We start from the raw sequence: 19,982 nt of genomic DNA, 5'->3' as shown, positions 1-19,982 counted from the left end.
CAGAAATATGAAATAGTTTGGCAATATAGAAAATCTAGTGAGAGTCAATCCCAGAGCACACAGCATGCATGCTACTGTAGCACAAACTGTACCGGGTCTAGTATTCCATTGGCAGTAAGTCCCTGCCGTATCTGATGGGTGAAAGGTGCCAGTAGGAGGAGTTAATAAACTGCAACACACTGATACTCTAGTGTTACACACTTTATACTCTCATGTTACACACTTTATACTCTCATGTTACACACTTTATACACTCATGTTACACACTTTATACACTCATGTTACACACTATATACACTCATGTTACACACTTTATACACTCATGTTACACACTTTATACACTGATACTCTCATGTTACACACTATATACTCTCATGTTACACACTTTATACACTCATGTTACACACTTTATACACTCATGTTACATACTTTATACACTCATGTTACACACTATATACACTCATGTTACACACTATATACACTCATGTTACACACTATATACTCTCATGTTACACACTTTATACACTCATGTTACACACTTTATACACTCATGTTACACACTTTATACACTGATACTCTCATGTTACACACTATATACTCTCATGTTACACACTTTATACATTCATGTTACACATTATACTCTCATGTTACACACTTTATACTCTCATGTTACACACTTTATACTCTCATGTTACACACTATATACACTCATGTTACACACTATATACACTCATGTTACACACTTTATACACTCATGTTACACACTTTATACACTCATGTTACACACTATATACACTCATGTTACACACTTTATACACTCATGTTACACACTTTATACACTCATGTTACACACTTTATACACTCATGTTACACACTTTATACACTGATACTCTCATGTTACACTTTATACACTCATGTTACACACTATATACACTCATGTTATACACTTTATACACTGATACTCTCATGTTACACTTTATACACTCATGTTACACACTATATACACTCATGTTATACACTTTATACACTGATACTCTCACGTTACACACTATATACTCTCATGTTACACACTATATACACTCATGTTACACACTATATACACTCATGTTACACACTTTATACACTCATGTTACACACTTTATACACTCATGTTACACACTTTATACACTCATGTTACACACTTTATACACTCATGTTACACACTTTATACACTCATGTTACACACTTTATACACTGATACTCTCATGTTACACTTTATACACTCATGTTACACACTATATACACTCATGTTATACACTTTATACACTGATACTCTCATGTTACACTTTATACACTCATGTTACACACTATATACACTCATGTTATACACTTTATACACTGATACTCTCACGTTACACACTATATACTCTCATGTTACACACTTTATACACTGATACTTTCACGTTACACACTTTATACACTCATGTTACACACTTTATACACTCATGTTACACACTTTATACACTCATGTTACACACTTTATACACTGATACTTTCACGTTACACACTTTATACACTCATGTTACACACTTTATACACTCATGTTACACACTTTATACACTCATGTTACACACTTTATACACTGATACTTTCATGTTACACACTTTATACACTCATGTTACACTTTATACACTCATGTTATACACTTTATACACTCATGTTACACACTTTATACACTCATGTTACACACTTTATACACTCATGTTACACTTTATACACTCATGTTATACACTTTATACACTCATGTTACACTTTATACACTGATACTCTCATGTTACACACTTTACACACTGATACTCTCATGTTACACACTTTATACACTGATACTCTCATGTTACACACTTTATACACTCATGTTACACACTTTATACACTCATGTTACACACTTTATACACTGATACTCTCATGTTACACACTTTATACACTCATGTTACACACTATATACACTCATGTTACACACTTTATACACTCATGTTACACACTTTATACACTCATGTTACACACTTTATACACTCATGTTATACACTTTATACACTTGTGCTCTCATGTTACACACTTTATACACTCGTGCTCTGATCTTACACACTTTATACACTTGTGCTCTGATCTTACACACACTATACACTCTAATTTTACACACTTTATATGAATAAACGGTAGCACTTTATAATAACACCCTGTTATAATACATTTATAAGGTATTTGTAGATAATGAACTAATCATGAACAAACCATTTATATACATTCATAAATGATTATTAAATCATGTATAACTATATTTGTATACCATTTACAAAGTATTTATAACGCATTAGTGGATAATGAACTAATCATGAACAAACCATTTATATACATTCATAAATGATTATTAAATCATTTATAACTATATTTGTATAACATTTACAGATTAGTTCTACATTATTTATAACTCATTATCAACATTGTTTGTACTTGATTTGTTCATCATTAAATAATGTTGTTTAATGTGTAGTAACACATTTGTAGATGCTTTGAAAAATAGATATGAAAAAACGACTATAGTGTATCTCCATTTATTTTTCATGTTCAACAAATGATTTGTTAAGACATTCATAAAACATCTATAAATCATTTGCAGATGCTATCGTGGGGGCCAATCTAAAGTGAAGCCTATTCATCATTAACAAGTGTCTAATACAGTTAATTATTTGTTTACTTTTTCATCACATGTTACAAATGTTGTAGGCAGCTTTCGGATACACCCTTCTTTGTGACATCAAACAGTGACAGAATTAGGACTAAAGATAAATGCAATTTTATTAACATATAAAATACATGTGCATGACATATAGTGTAACATCAGGGGGCACTAGGACCCAGGAGTACCCTGGCCAGGTAGAGTATCTAGAGAGGAAGTCTCATGCGAGCGAGACTTGACGTCACGTGTGTTGCACTGTTGCCGTCTGTTTGAATGGAAGCACAAGTTATCCGTGCTGCGTCTATACTTTCGCTTTTAATAAGGTATGAGCAGGTTAAACACCTTTTTTTGTTGGTAAATCTATTCCATCATTTCCGACCTACAAACAACTCTTATGTTGTGTAGACGTTCGTGTAGATGTGGTGGCCGCTAACGTTACATGTGTTCCTAATGTGTGCTCAGTGTGCTCAGTGATGATGACACGACACAAATAATTATTACTCTTGTGTGTCGTGTCGAACAAATGTAACGTTAGCGGCCACCACATCTACACGAACGTCTACACAACATAAGAGTTGTTTGTAGGTCGGAAATGATGGAATAGATTTACCAACAAAAAAAGGTGTTTAATCTGCTCATACCTTATTAAAAGCGAAAGTATAGACGCAGCACGGATAACTTGTGCTTCCATTCAAACAGACGGCAACAGTGCAACACACGTGACGTCAAGTCTCGCTCGCGTGAGACTTCCTCTCTAGATACTCTACCTGGCCAGGGTACTCCTGGGTCCTAGTGCCCCCCGATGTTACACTATATGTCATGCACATGTATTTTATATGTTAATAAAATTGCATTTATCTTTAGTCCTAATTCTGTCACTGTTTGATGTCACAAAGAAGGGTGTATCCGAAAGCTGCCTACAACATTTGTAACATGTGATGAAAAAGTAAACAAATAATTAACTGTATTAGACACTTGTTAATGATGAATAGGCTTCACTTTAGATTGGCCCCCACGATAGCATCTGCAAATGATTTATAAATGTTTTATGAATGTCTTAACAAATCATTTGTTGAACATGAAAAATAAATGGAGATACACTATAGTCGTTTTTTCATATCCATTTTTCAAAGCATCTACAAATGTGTTACTACACATTAAACAACATTATTTAATGATGAACAAATCAAGTACAAACAATGTTGATAATGAGTTATAAATAATGTAGAACTAATCTGTAAATGTTATACAAATATAGTTATAAATGATTTAATAATCATTTATGAATGTATATAAATGGTTTGTTCATGATTAGTTCATTATCCACTAATGCGTTATAAATACTTTGTAAATGGTATACAAATATAGTTATAAATGATTTAATAATCATTTATGAATGTATATAAATGGTTTGTTCATGATTAGTTCATTATCTACAAATACCTTATAAATGTATTATAACAGGGTGTTATTATAAAGTGCTACCGAATAAACTCTCATTCCACAGACATTTTCATAATTTACATCACCAACCGTTATGGTAATGCATACAAGGAGCAACACTACTGCATAATCAGCAGAGGGAGTCTAGAAAAAAGTGTTTCCAACTGAAGGAGCTCGTAAAATAAATGTAAAGGTCAAAGGTCTTGCGTTGAGTTCAGTGTTGGTTTGTCGGTTTATTATTGACTTTATAGAATTGACCTATCTTCTTCTACCCTCTTTCACCCTATTTTCTTGATCCTCCAATCACAGCCATTGCTTTCCTCAGACAAGCAAAGTTTTTCCACGAGTAGACAAAGAAAATGTCCACAAGTACACAAAATATCTTTATAAATATTGTTATATTTTTGTCTGATCCTTGTATTCAGTAATACTGTTGTTAAATAAATGAATACCCCCCCCCCACACACACACACACACAACACACACCTTAAACTCAGTAGACTCCTCTATGATGACGTCCAGCTTGCTGTGCTCCCCCAGTATGGGTTTGCCCATCTCTGAGACCCTCCTGGCCTCCTCCTCCTCTGGGGTGGGGTGGCCTGTCAGGGAAAGCGGTGGGCGGAACGTAAGCCTCATCTATTACAGACAATGAAAAACTACAAGCACTGAATGTGTGTCTGTGTCACGTCTGCAAGCCGTCGTATCTTACCCTGATTTAGCAGCAGCGCTGAAGCATGGAGACAAAGAGATGCAATACAATGACACGGTATTACCAGGGCCTATGCTACAGTGAACTGAGAGAGAACACAGCCAGTAGACCGAGTAACCCCCCGAAAGGGCACAAAACACAGTAACCAATCAGAGCACATAGAAGGCATTTCTCATGACCTTCTATAGACGGTTTCATTGGAATTCTGTCGCTAAGGAATCATTTGGACCCAAATGTATTTCCTGACAAATATTTAGCAAACACTGCAACAGGAAATAAACGTGGGTCCTTTTATAATGTTATTATATATATTTTTGAACCTCTTTGAAACCTCTCTATTTCATGACGCGCCAAAGGCGGATACTGCGAAATGAACAAAGAACCAACGAAGAAGTCGCAGTTTCCTGTGTAAACACACAAAACCGGCATCTTTATGACAGGGATTCATACGGACAGAAACAGCAAGTGAAGAACGCACAGGACCTCGACTGCCAGGGCTCTTGGGACGGAGAGGAGACACTGAGGCCGAACACTGGAAGGAGTTACATGATCGCTTTGTGCGAAGCCAAAAAGAAATGGATATATGTTTAAACTTTAGAGTAATGATGCAGGGCTTTGGTCAGCCTGTCATCCGTCAGTGACTGGTTTATTTTAAGCGTCTGGGTCTGGGAACATAACTTCACGGTGCGGTGCGTTTTCATTTCTAAGCCCTTTATTTCGACCACCTTTGTTTCCCCTTTGAGGAATTATTATAACCTCAGACAGGTTACAAGGGATCTGGAACGTACACTTTGCACTACCTGTTACCTCGTTCTTGCATTTGCATTTTGTACATTTTAGTGTTGTACATTGTATATTTTGTATAGCGTTTGGCGTTTATTCTTTAACTGTTTCTTTTACTGTATGAAGCACAATCTCAGGGGGCTCATACAGAACCAAGCATTTCACTATAATGTACATGTACCTTATATGTGACAAATAAAGCTAAACCTGAACTTGAACTTGAAGCTTGTGCATGTCACGAACCTGCAGTGAACCTTGCGGTGAGTTCGCAGAAGGCGGTAATCTCTCTCATTTGATGGGTGAGTGCGGCAGTCTCTAATCTCTCTCATCTGATGGGTGAGTGCGGCAGTCTCTAATCTCTCTCACCTGATGGGTGAGGGCGGCAGTCTCTAATCTCTCACCTGATGGGTGAGTGCGGCAGTCTCTAATCTCTCTCACCTGGGGGGAGAGTGCGGCAGTCTCTCTAATCTCTCTCACCTGGGGGGAGAGTGAGGCAGTCTCTAATCTCTCTCACCTGGGGGGAGAGTGCGGCAGTCTCTAATCTCTCTCACCTGGGGGGAGAGTGTGGCAGTCTCTAATCTCTCTCACCTGGGGGGAGAGTGTGGCAGTCTCTAATCTCTCTCACCTGGGGGGAGAGTGCGGCAGTCTCTAATCTCTCTCACCTGGGGGAGAGTGCGGCAGTCTCTAATCTCTCTCACCTGGGGGGAGAGTGCGGCAGTCTCTAATCTCTCTCACCTGGGGGGAGAGTGTGGCAGTCTCTAATCTCTCTCACCTGGGGGAGAGTGTGGCAGTCTCTAATCTCTCTCACCTGGGGGAGAGTGTGGCAGTCTCTAATCTCTCTCACCTGGGGGGAGAGTGCGGCAGTCTCTAATCTCTCTCACCTGGGGGGAGAGTGTGGCAGTCTCTAATCTCTCTCACCTGGGGGAGAGTGCGGCAGTCTCTAATCTCTCTCACCTGGGGGGAGAGTGTGGCAGTCTCTAATCTCTCTCACCTGGGGGAGAGTGCGGCAGTCTCTAATCTCTCTCACCTGGGGGGAGAGTGTGGCAGTCTCTAATCTCTCTCACCTGGGGGGAGAGTGTAGCAGTCTCTCCCCACCGCGTCAACACGTTAGGCAACCAACTTGCGTTCAGCGTTTCTCTGATTGGCCACGACGCCCATGTGACCGCGGCAGCGCGAGAGAGCGGCAGTGCGGAAATAGGCTGCATTCTATTGCCATGCTCTGCGACAAACTCTAACCTTAACACTTTGGTTGCCTTGGGTTAAATTAATGATATACCATAGGTTGCCGGCTCTATTTGTCTATGGAGAAGTACCCCTTCTTTGCATGGCTATAACTTTTTAAATTCTATTGCTACATTGCCATTATTAGGGCCCATTCAAAGTCCTATATGTATTGTTCATTGTGTAGCAACGTTAAACTTTTTCATTCACATATTCATAGTAAAGTATGGTCTAATGTATAAGTATGTTTTCATCTCTTTCTGCAGCTTTCTCCAGAACGTGATCTATAGCCCCAAATGCATTATATTGATGATGCAATACAGTTTTATGGCAATCAGCGCGATATAAAAAATTCCAACTAGACGTACTTCTAGAAGTTACTACACGTCATCTGATGTTGACCGGATGGGCTAGGGGGCGTTTATAATTCCGTGGGCAGCGTTATACCAATCATCTAATGTGGGTCAAATGTTTTGTCCGCTGCTCACCACCTTTTCTCTGTTTCTTTAAGCCTATACTGTTTATTTTCCCTTCTCACTCTCTCTCTCTAGCCCCCACCCTCTCGTTCTTTACCCTCAGTGGCCACACCTGTTCGATTATCTATTATCTCTCGCACCTGTGGTGGCAGGCTAATTAGTCCCCCTGTGGGCTTTAAATACCAGGGCGCTTCCCCTCGTTTCGGGGTGGGGTCGTGTTGTAAACATGCCGTATCATATTCTCAAACTTCTAGACTCTTTCGGGAGGTCCTCTGTTCTGCCTTTGCTGTATTGATTCTCCGGCGTAGAGATGTATGCTCCAGCCTTCGCCTGCTGTCGCCGTTGCCTGAGAGTGGGACTGGTCTGCGCTCCCTAGACTTCCACGGGAGGCATCCCAGTCATCCACTTCAGACCCCCCGCGCAGCTGTCGTCCAGACGCACATCCAGACCAGCGCAGACGCGCATCTTCCAGACCCTCGAGCTTGGCACGCTCTCCAGACCTCAGCGCGCAGACGCGCATCTTCCAGACCCTCGAGCTTGGCACGCTCTCCAGACCTCAGCGCGCAGACGCGCATCTACCAGACCTTCGAGCTTGGCACGCTCTCCAGACCAGCGCAGACGCGCATCTTCCAGACCTTCGAGCTTGGCACGCTCTCCAGACCTCAGCGCGCAGACGCGCATCTACCAGACCTTCGAGCTTGGCACGCTCTCCAGACCTCAGCGCGCAGACGCGCATCTACCAGACCTTCGAGCTTGGCACGCTCTCCAGACCAGCGCAGACGCGCATCTTCCAGACCTTCGAGCTTGGCACGCTCTCCAGACCTCAGCGCGCAGACGCGCATCTACCAGACCTTCGAGCTTGGCACGCTCTCCAGACCAGCGCAGACGCGCATCTTCCAGACCTTCGAGCTTGGCACGCTCTCCAGACCTCAGCGCGCAGACGCGCATCTACCAGACCTTCGAGCTTGGCACGCTCTCCAGACCTCAGCGCGCAGACGCGCATCTACCAGACCTTCGAGCTTGGCACGCTCTCCAGACCAGCGCAGACGCGCATCTTCCAGACCTTCGAGCTTGGCACGCTCTCCAGACCTCAGCGCGCAGACGCGCATCTACCAGACCTTCGAGCTTGGCACGCTCTCCAGACCAGCGCAGACGCGCATCTTCCAGACCTTCGAGCTTGGCACGCTCTCCAGACCTCAGCGCGCAGACGCGCATCTACCAGACCTTCGAGCTTGGCACGCTCTCCAGACCAGCGCAGACGCGCATCTTCCAGACCTTCGAGCTTGGCACGCTCTCCAGACCTCAGCGCGCCGACGCGCATCTTCCAGACCTTCGTGCTTGGCACACTCCTCCACGCAGACGCACCAGATGCGTCTCTCGGTTCCGGTGCGCACTCAAGCAGTGGCGCACCACTCTGTTCCTCGGCTCCGACAGTCGGCTACCCGGTGACGACACCCTCGCCACCGCCGCCTGTTCCAGCACTCTGTTCCTCGGCTCCGACAGTCGGCTACCCGGTGACGACACCCTCGCCACCGGCGCTGTTCCAGCACTCTGTTCCTCGGCTCGGACAGCCAGCTACCCGGTGGCGACACCCTCGCCGCCGCTGCTGTTCCTGCACCATTACGCATACGCCTGGGTGAGTTTTGATTGTTAAGTCACTCATCCAGCGTGTTGCCTCCTGGGTGAGTTTTGATTGTTAAGTCACTCACCCAGCGTTGTGCCTCCTGGGTGAGTTTGACTGTTAAGTCACTCACCCAGCGTAATGCCTCTGTTTTGTTCTCTCGTGGATATTATCACTCCAAGTAGTGGCGCACCACTCTGTCCTCGGCTCGGACAGCCGGCTTCCCGGTGGCGACACCCTCGCCACCGCCGCCTGTTCCAGCACCACTCTGTCCTCGGCTCGGACAGTCGGCTACCCGGTGGCGACACCCTCGCCACCGCCGCCTGTTCCAGCACCACTCTGTCCTCGGCTCGGACAGCCGGCTACCCGGTGGCGACACCCTCGCCACCGCCGCCTGTTCCAGCACCACTCTGTTCTCGGCTCGGACAGCCAGCTACCCGGTGGCGACACCCTCGCCGCCGCTGCTGTTCCTGCACCATTACGCATACGTCTGGGTGAGTTTTGACTGTCTAGATCATCTCCGTTTTCGTGTGTTTCTAACACTGAAGAATTACCACCTTTTTAATCTGACAGTCACTCACCCAGCGTTGTGCCTCTGTTTGTTTCACTTGGATATTATTTTGGACGTTACATCTCCCACTGTGTGTTTGTTCACACCAAAGATAGTATTCTCTTTGTATTTGTTTTGGTACTTTGCTCTTTGTGTATTTTTCACGAAGATAGTTTTACTTTGTTTAACTTTGGTATTTGGACTGGTCACCTCTCCTGCATCTGCTCTGTTTTTCCCCTTTGTACATTAACCCTCTCCTCTCTCCCTCTCGGCCGCCGTTACCCACCTCGGAGATCTGCCGAGAGAGTTCTGCAGAGCGGCCCAGATGTTTCCCACCAGTCCTCCCAGTCCTCCCTGTCCCCAGCCCGCCTCCGCGGGCCTCTGTCCCCTCTGTCCCCTCTGTCCCTAGTTCTCCCCTTTCTAGTTCCACCTAGTTCCTTGTCCCTAGTTCTCCTAGTCCCTAGTCCTCTGTCCCTTTTGTCCCTAGTTCTCCTAGTCTCTAGTTCCTCTGTCCCTAGGCGTTCCCTTATACCTTCCCTTAGTGTTCCCTTTTCCTGCCCGCCTCTTAAAGGCACTTTACCTTCCCCTCTTGTGTTATTCCAGTGTTTTGTGTTTTCTCCCTTAAAGGGACAGTGCCCTTTTTCCCTGTTCTCAATAAATATCTGTTTCTTGGCAAACCATCATACCTGTCTTGTGTTGTGCGATTGGGGTCGGTTACAAACCATAACATATAGAGAGGCGATAAATGAATTAAACGTAAAAAAAATAAATTGAAGTGATTCGAACTTGTCACCAACTGAACCGCAGGCTCCACAGCAAGGCGGCGAACGAGTTGAGCTAACCGTCAATGTGAAAACAGGGGGGATTACGGCTGCATAATGCCGCGGCAGAGCGGAGCGGCGGGGGCGTGGCTAGGCGCAAGTTGGTTGCCTAAAGTGTTGACGCCTCCCCACCCCCCTGTTGCCGATCTTTCATTCCCTCTCTTGGCGAATTAAATGAATTACATAAAAAAACGTGTGGTGTAATCAATTCCTTTTCACCTCCTTAACAAGCGCATATATCCAGTATCCTGCACCTTCTCGTTGGCACACTGACTCTTCGGGGGCGAAGGAAATCGATACTAAATTCATAATAGGCCGCAGCACCTGTACCGGAGACAGCGGTGAATGGCAGCGTGTAATCTTCGGTTACTGTTTGTGACGCAGGTGCCCGGTGGGTTGGGTTGTCATTGTTTTGACACTGGATCCTCACCAGGGTTATTGGTCTGTGTTCCCAGGACACTCAGGACCTGTTTCACACACGTGGATGAAGCCTATAGTTCTAGACGTGTTTCATTTCTCCCCAATGCAGATCTTCCAAGTTTTTGAATGAATTAATTTCTTCTTATATTTTTTTTAGTATAGGACTAAGCCATGTTAAAGGTGCTATAGATTTAATGTAGAGCAATCTAATTATATATATATATATATATATATATATATATATATATATATATATATATAAAAAAAAAACATCCACAGAGCTTTTAGAAAGGTACAGAATAAAAGTATTGCTTTCCCCCCAAAAAATGATTAATGAATGAATGTTGTCGTTTACATGTTGCACGTATCCCCTCCCTACTTCCCATTTCTCCACGTGGAATGCACCTGATTGGATAAATGACATGCTGGTGCTCTAGTGCGACATCTAGTGGCTGAATGTTATCTATAGCACCTTTAAACCAGGTTTTTGAAACTGAATAATTGGCGGTCACATGATAATATATTATCGGTTTCAACTTGACAGCGAAAACAAAACGTAAGCCATAATTCTAGAACAGACTTTGACAATTTGGCAAACAAACAAATACAGCAGGAAATCAAATGTAGTTTGAGCTGATTCCTAGCAATACATCAAATATTCGGTTCATACCCGTATATTAGCCTACTGAGAAACAGAAAATGGGTTTTTTATAATGCATGCAGATCATAAAAAATAACCGTAAAATAGGAAAACACACTCACCTGAGATGCCTCTTTTGAGCCATTTGGGCTCCCCCAGCACGATCACAAAGTTCTCCTGCTTCTCATACTCAGCCACATTAATGATGGGCACCTGCAGAGTTTGACTGTGGACATATACATACAAATACGCAATCATGCACACACACACACACACACACACACATAGACACACACAGACAGACATAAACTTTTATTCTCCATAAAATACACAAATACAAATCTACAGGAACACGCAGAGCCTCGCAGAGCACATGAACAATTTCATCCCCTCTGAAATATTTATACACTCCCTGCCCATCAATCTAAATCACATCACAAGCTAAATAATTCAACACACAGCATGGCTAAATAATTCATACAGAAAACATACAGTAGTGCACCAAACACACACACACACACACACACACACACACACACACACACACACACACACACACACACACACACACACACACACACACACACACACACACACACACACACACACACACACACACACACACACACACACACACACACACACACACACACACAACCTATAACACACAATATGTTCATATTGTATGCCAACTACAGTACCCTGATGTAAACAAGACGAAAGTCTTTCTCTGGTCTGCTTAACAATTGTGTGTATTGAGCCGTACTGTATTGTACCCATTCTGCAATCTGTTAAATAAAGTTTTCATTCATTCATTCATTCACAAATCAAATGCCTTACAAGACCACAGCTATTGTAATTATTCAAATGTAAACACCATGGTGTGCTATGTTTATGTATACCATAAAGTACATGTTTTTGTTTATTACTAACTTACTTAAGTCATCAGTATATGCAGCCGCTTCAAAAACGTGTCACAGTAGGAAAGAACAACTGGACCACAATGCATTGCAAGTCCCCTCCCCCTCATTCTTTCCCCATTCCCACGTGGCACGTCACTGTCTTCAGATGTCTCACTATTACCGGCGTCCAGAGCCCACTGTATGGCCTGATGACATAACAGTGGCTACAGTACCACTAGTTAAGTGTACCATTAGCCAAGGACGCAAACACAGCTTATATAGCCTGAAAATTTAATGGGAAAAGGATACATCAGCTAATGCTGGGAGGCGGGAGTCTCCTCCACCTGATCAGGGCTGGGATTATCATTGGGTGTCAAATCATCAGGTAACTCTGCCTAAAGGTAGCTCATCCATGTGGAGGTGAACACACACACGCACACGCACACACACACACACACACACACACACACACACACACACACACACACACACACACACACACACACACACACACACACACACACACACACACACACACACACACACAACTATGCCAAATTATGCATGTTGAACGGAGAGTAAATCCTCCTTAGTCAGAATATTTACACTGTCTCCCCTCTGGCAATCAATACATCCACTTTCCGAGGGGGTAGAAAATAAACTGAGGCTCCAAAAGACTTTCCCTATCCTCGCCTCAGGGGGGGGGGGGGGGGGGGGGGGGGTTCGTTGAGCCACGCGGCCCTCACCTGGTCTGTTCATTGGCAAATTCCAGCTCCCCCCTGGCCTCCTCGTAGTCCACCCCGGCGCGGGCGCTGCCGTCCTCCGTGTGGTACGGCACGGCGACCGTGCCCCGGGAGCCCGAGTTCCTCACCACCGTCACCACCACCACGCCGGAGCTCTCGCTCACCCGTAGCTCGCGCTGCCCGAACGTGAAGATGCCGGCGTGGTCGTCGTCCAGGATGGTCACCGTGGCCAGCGGCGGCTCCACCAGGCGGCCCGCAGCCGGGGTCCCCGTCCCGACTTCGACGCCACCCTCCTCCAGCCGTAGGTTCTGAAGGTGCACGAAGAAGTGCTCGTCCTCCTCGAAGACGTCGTCGTCCAAGATGCCCACCTGGAGAGCGGGAAACACATGTTGGTCTCTTTCTTTTTAATATATTTTTTTTATATTTGTTTTTTTTGCATTTATTGCTTTTTTTATTGCTTTTTTCCTTATCTTAACACGTTGAGTGCCACGCCCCTTCCGGGAAGTGCATAGGCTCATGCCACCCATTAACCCCATGTAATCGGTCAACTTGTTTGTAGAGCTAAACCTATAGTTTATACAGTGCTGTCAGGCGATTACATTTTTTTATCTAATTAATTACAGGATTTGTAATTAATTAATCTAATTAATCGCATTTTAATCGCATAACCATTTTAGGCCTGATATTCTATATTCTATAATCATATTTCAAATAGCATGTGTCCGGATGGCAGAATTCAGTACTGTATCTACAAAACCTTATGTTTAATCATCTTCCATTTATTCATTTGCTTAGATTTTTCAGGTCTGGTCAATTTTAGCATGGTGTTAATCACAGTCAAAGATACAGTTTTTTTTATTGATATTCTCATTTGGTTCATTACAATTTACTCAAACCTAGTAACAGACACAGTATTTCTGACACTGGGAATACATTCCCTGAGATCCATAGATGTCCCTAGAATCAGATACCAAGAACATGCAAATGGACCATATTAAAAAAAAAAATCTGTAAATGTGTATTCTACGTTCTTATGGAATGAATGAGATAACTTTTTTTCTTTAAATACATTTTGAGTTAATTTTCATAACGCGATAATTTGCTGTGCAATTAATTAATCTAATTAACGCGATAAACTGACAGCCCTAATTTTATATTATAGCTATGGATCCAATATCATTGTCAATTGACAGTATGAACCTTCCGTTCAATATGCCATAAAGAAATATTTTTTCCATCGATACGTTCCCGTTTTATACCGTGGTGAATATGAGTATAGTTTTAGAGTGATCCTGTGTATTCCCAGGAAACTCTGCTAAACAGCGTTTTAGTGCAATTCATTATAAATCGTGACATTTCTCGCCTGATTATTGAATAAATCTGAAATCAATGCTAGATTATCGGTATTATGTTTCATCATGCATGCACGAAAGGGTGGGGGGGAGATCGTTTTTCTATGCTTCGAGCGCCACCAACAGCATACATTACACAGTACATTACAGACACATGCTGCGATCGGTGGGAAAGAAAATATCGGATCAAGATTGATAACATATAGTCCTTACCTTGTCTTTGATGTACTGCAAAAAGAATAATCCAATTATCTGATCGCCATTCCAAATATCCACAGCGATCCTGTGTCCAACGTTATCCAGCATTGCACATGAACGGGCGGGTGGGGACCCTTGTCGATGCATCTGTTGTAACCGCTTGTTTTGCCGGAGTGTTTAGAACCTGCCCCCACGCCGCAGCTCGGCCGAGAAAACAAACCACATAGTTTCAAATGGAGTGCAATAGCGGCCGCAAGGCGTTAGGCGGCGAAATCGGACCGTTGCGGTCTCAGACAGAGTGTCACAGAGTCCTACAGCATAGCAGGATGAATTATGAATGGAAATAGCGAATAAAAGAAATAACTATCCAATAACGAGTTTACTCGAATTCGATTGGCGGGCTATAACGAGTTAACTAGTTTTTGGCGCAGAAACGGTTAAATGATCCAACACCTCTCTTCCTTCACCTCCGTGCTCCCTCTCCACCTCCTCACCTTGATCTCCTTTCTGCTCTCCCCAGGCTTGAACACCAGGGTTCCCTCTGTGAACTCGTAGTCCGCCCCGGCATTGGCGGAACCGTTGTCTGTCCGGTAGTCCACGTAGAACGTGTTTTCACCGGTGCCTCCGTCGCAGATCACCCAGAGGCTCATAGAGCCGCAGTTCTCTGTGCACTGGTACTGGGCTGACTCGAAGAACACGTGGGAGCACGTGGCGATGTCGTCACCCTCCTGGCTCGCGGCGGCCCTGCGGCGAGCGTGCTCGGCGGCGTGTTTCCTCAGCACGTTGCCGGCGCCGATCATCAGCCGCGTCGCCTGGACTCTGTAGAAGGCACGGCTCTTCTTCTGCTGGACCAGAGCAGCGTAGTTGGCCATCTCGATCAGCTGGTCCAGGTCCTTGTCGGGGTGCTTCTCCTTCAAGTCCTTCAGGATGCGAACCACCTGGACGAAAAGGGGAAACCAAAGGGGATATACTCTAGTAATAATAATAATACAAGTTATACAATTTTTTTTATAATATTATAAATAATAATAACAACGATAATGATAATAACAATAATAATGGTAAAAATAATAATCATAATAATAATAATAATAATCATAATCATCATACTCATCATAATAATAATATATACATTTTTCATCCTTAACTCATTGACCGCCAGGGATTAGACGGGGCCCCGTTCTAGCACTGCCACGCTTTAAAAGATAGGAGTGCGATAGGAGTGCGTCTACAAACCTTGTTTGTAGAGCTATAACTATATTCTATATTATAGCTATGGATACAATACTATGGCCCATTTGACATCACCTATCTATTGTTCAATATGTGAAAAAGAATACATTTTCCATCCATACGTTCCCGTGTTATACCGTGTTATACCGTGGTGAGGCTGAGTAATAGGCTTATACGTCAATTCTACTATACACGTTGCCGTTTCTTGCCTGTACACGCTATTATTCCCAAATCAAATCTATATCATAGGTATTATGTTTCATCATGAATGCATGAAAGGGGGGGGGGGGGGGGGTAGTTTTTTGATGCTTTGATCGTCACCAACGGCATACGTTGTGGAGTAACCTTACACACATATGTTGCGATCGGGGTGAAGGTGAAGACATGGTTGGATCAATGCAGGATTGATATCATATAGCCCTTACCTTCACTAGGATGTACCCCAAAAAGAATATTCCAATTATCTGATCGCGAGTCCCAGTATTGGTGTCTATCATGACGCCAACATAATCCACCACACATCATGCACTGGGAGCATTTGACCCGTCTCAATCCGATCGTTATAACCGCACCATTATAAACTTATAATAATAAGTTAAAAAGTGAGCCTGTGACATTTGACCGTTGCACAGGCCAAGATGCAAGGTTTAAAATCTAGCTGGATGTGGCCGGTATTGCACTTTGGCAATCTCAGACTCATTCCCTATGGTAACACAGAGGTCCCCGGATGAATAATGAATAAAAATATCGAAAAGGTCGAAAAGGAAAAAACTTTCAAATAACGTATATATACGTGATTGGCGTTCAACGGTTGTTGGCCAAACACGTATATAAACGTTGTTGGCGGGGATTGAGTTAATGACATGTAAAACTGTCAACATGTTTAGCTGTCACTGTCATTCAAAAAAAAAATATATATATAAATAATCTAATCTAATATATAAAAAAATATCTACAATCCAATAAAGGCTCTGTCACACCTGTATTTCGCTTAATCTGCTTGGCCAGCGTTCAAATTTGACCTGCAAAGTCGCTCACCAATGCTCAACCAATGTGAGAACAGCTAAGAGGATTGCAGCTGTGGATCAGTGCATGATTGACTGAACTCCAAGCATCATAACACCGTAGCAATTTTGCCACAGCAAGCGAGGACACTTGGCGTGGCCAAATGCTGGCGTGACCAAGCCTTAAAGGGATAGTTCAGAATTTTGGAAACCCACCCCTATTTCCTACTTACCAACAATGGACCTCATTCACTAACATTCTCGCAAGTTTCCTTGTAAAGAACCTTGTGTTCGTAAGAGGAAACCTACGATAGTCCTCCTCCGGATTCCTGAACGCGTGGAGAGGTGCTCTTAAGTGGCCAAAATGATCGCAACTGAATGAAGAACGTCACTCATTCTTAAACTGAAGGTGCATTCTCGTACACCTGAATTTGCATACAGAAACGCCTTAGAAGCTCCTTATAAGGGCATGAAGGACCGTGAGCAAACTGATTCAACAGCTCCTCATTCCGGAAGGGAGAGTGTTACGAAGGATCAGATTAAACCGAATATATATATTTATTTATGGGTATATATTGAATAGTATTTGTATATCGTTTGATATCCCTTGTATATTCCTTGTACATATGCACGGAATATCCCTTTAGCCTACTATAGCCCATAATAGTTCATTCTCTTATTGGACAAAGGACCAGGCGCCAGGGGACCAGCCCCTGGCGTCAAGTTCAAAGGTACCGACGAGACATGTCCGTACTAGCCCCGGCTCCGCTCAGGGATACGGCTACCGAAATGAGAGTGGCACTATTTGTTCACCGTGCATATAAATATGGCGCAAGTAAATGTAGAAGTCCCTTACCCTTCTTCCCAACTTAGTAACAGAACGTGAAGCCTCACCCACGATACGACGTGCGGTGAAGTATGGCCTGTTTGGCCTTAGAATAGCATTGAGACCTCGTGCGAATTAATAACTGAATTGTCAGAGTTTGGCACTGTACCGTCGAGTGCGACGTATTTCTATCAAGTAATAATAGTCTATCGTGTATGGTGCATCGTGCGGTTAGAGTTCTAAAGTGACCAGCATCTCCAACGCTTCCTCGTGTTATCTAGAGTCTTATCCAGGTTGGGCCGACCACATGGCGCTTTCATCCGAGGAGATCTAGGCGAGGACCGAGGGACATGTACACTGGATTACCTACCCGACGACTGCTGAGCCCTATGCGGCTGGAATATATATTTGCTTTGGTACTGTGATTTGTGGAGCGGATAATCGCCGACGCCTGTGAGTGTTGGATTTACCCCCGAGAGGAGTCAAGTTGAGTCGGCGCTCAGAGAGACTGAGGTCGCCTAGCTTCTTCTTCATTGTGGAGCTACAGCCTACAAGAGAACCAAGGTGTATTCATCTACGGATCAAGAGTCTATTGCACTGTCTTCTGTACTTGAAGTCTCCATAGATATCGTTGACCAGACGGTCTACTACCGACGGCTCTCCTACCCCCCCTACCGGCTTACAACCGGGAGGACCCCCTCCAGAATATCCCGCTATATCATTAAGTGTACCATAGATATAATTCCCTAAGAGCCAGGTTGTATACTTGCTTCCTGCGTAACCAGAGATTGGACATTCAGTGTTGATTTGCCTACGAGTACTCATTTGCCTTACAAGTGCATTCAAATGATAAATGTAAGATAAATATTCTATGTACCTTTTGCTCCATTAAATATTTGATTATTATCTTTGACTGGAACCGATTTCATTGTGGAAAGTGTTCATCATATTTAGATATCGTGTACTGTATGGCCAGTAGTTAAAGTACATAAAGCGGTAGTGGTTTAATGATACCATACTTATCAATACAGTCAGGGAATTGTACCCCTCAGTTACAATTGGTCCTTCGAGCCGGAGGGTAATTAGTGTAATATTAATATAGTGGTATTAATATTGAAATGGCCTATGATGAACACTCCACGAAACGGTCCTCCTAAAGTAGAACGCCCGCAGCGTAGACGGCAGCCACCTCAGTACTTAGAGGATTACGCTGCCAGTATACTACCTAGCCTTCTACAAACGGTAAACGCGGTAAAAGTAGAAAGTAAAATTATGTCCGACCCTATCAACCAGGATACCCCGACCACAGAGGCCCTAGTGGGTTCTAATGTAACTGACCAAGCTCACGGTGGGGACCAGGAGGGAACTGACACGACTTTACCCCCCGCCAAGACCGAAGAAGTAGTCCCCGGAGAGCTCCGGGAGGAAGACAACCCTCCAGAGATGGAACTCTGCACGGAACAAGATGAGGAGAGCGCCGAGGAGATAGAGCTCCAGGACTCCCCGCAGGAGAACGCATCCCCAACGAGTACTGCCAGGAGCGGATCACCTCAACCAGCGTCTTCCCCCAGCGAGGCGGACAAGATGCTGGCACAGGCGTTCCTCGCCAGCCTAGCAGCCTCCACAGAGCGCGATCGGCTCCAAGCACAGACGCTTAGTGAGCGCGAACATTCTTCCATGGAAAGAAAACGCATTCAAGCGCAGCAACGGAGCGACGAAGAGCGTATACGTCTGGAGATGAGACGCCTTCAGACGGAAGAGAATATGGCAAGAGACCGGGCCGACACCCAGCGTGCCGCTGCCGGTGCCCAAAGAGAAGCAGATCTCACCAAGCGCGAAGCCGAGCGCGACAGACTACAAGCGCAGCTAATGGAGCAGCTGATCGCCAGGGCAACACCCCCTCCCTCCACAAGGGGTTCCAGGGCCTCGTCAAGACACGGGTCAAGGGCACCCTCCCCTAACCGATCAAGCGACCCTGAACTCGACCACCAGAGAGAGCCTATACCCCCCTCCGAACCCCTTCCCCGACCGGTCCCAGTGAGACCCAGCTACAAGGAAGGAACGGCGTACACCGCGGAGAGGCTAAATAGACGACTACAGGATCTAGATGACCTGACAGAGGAAGAAGAGGGAGAGGAGGAGAGTCAAGCCCGACAGCAGCACAGTACTCCACAGGACCAGGAGGTCCAGTACAGCCCAGGCTATACCCCCGCGGCTCTGCGCTACAGACCCCCGACTCTATTCACGGGTGAGCATGACGCACAACCAGTCCCGAGGAATAGCACCTGGACCAGCGGGCCATGGTACCCTGCCGGTACCAGCCC

The 19,982-nt window shown here is 44.5% G+C and overlaps 1 protein-coding gene across 1 annotated transcript in view; it reads right to left on the bottom strand.

Annotated features, from left to right (window-relative positions):
* slc8a2a (solute carrier family 8 member 2a) overlaps positions 1-19,982 on the bottom strand; it is a 137,182-nt gene that overhangs the window by 4,466 nt on the left and 112,734 nt on the right. The window contains exons 6-9 of the mRNA XM_084319909.1: positions 15,090-15,533; positions 13,049-13,413; positions 11,523-11,626; positions 4,646-4,758 (exon numbers count right to left, since the gene is read on the bottom strand). Coding sequence (XP_084176035.1) covers positions 4,646-4,758; positions 11,523-11,626; positions 13,049-13,413; positions 15,090-15,533 — 1,026 coding nt within the window. The remainder of the gene's footprint in view (positions 1-4,645; positions 4,759-11,522; positions 11,627-13,048; positions 13,414-15,089; positions 15,534-19,982) is intronic.

Source organism: Notolepis coatsorum (genome assembly GCF_963971535.1).
Source record: "Notolepis coatsorum genome assembly, chromosome: 8".
Taxonomy (NCBI): domain Eukaryota; kingdom Metazoa; phylum Chordata; class Actinopteri; order Aulopiformes; family Paralepididae; genus Notolepis; species Notolepis coatsorum.
This window is presented reverse-complemented; position numbering and strand designations above follow the sequence as displayed.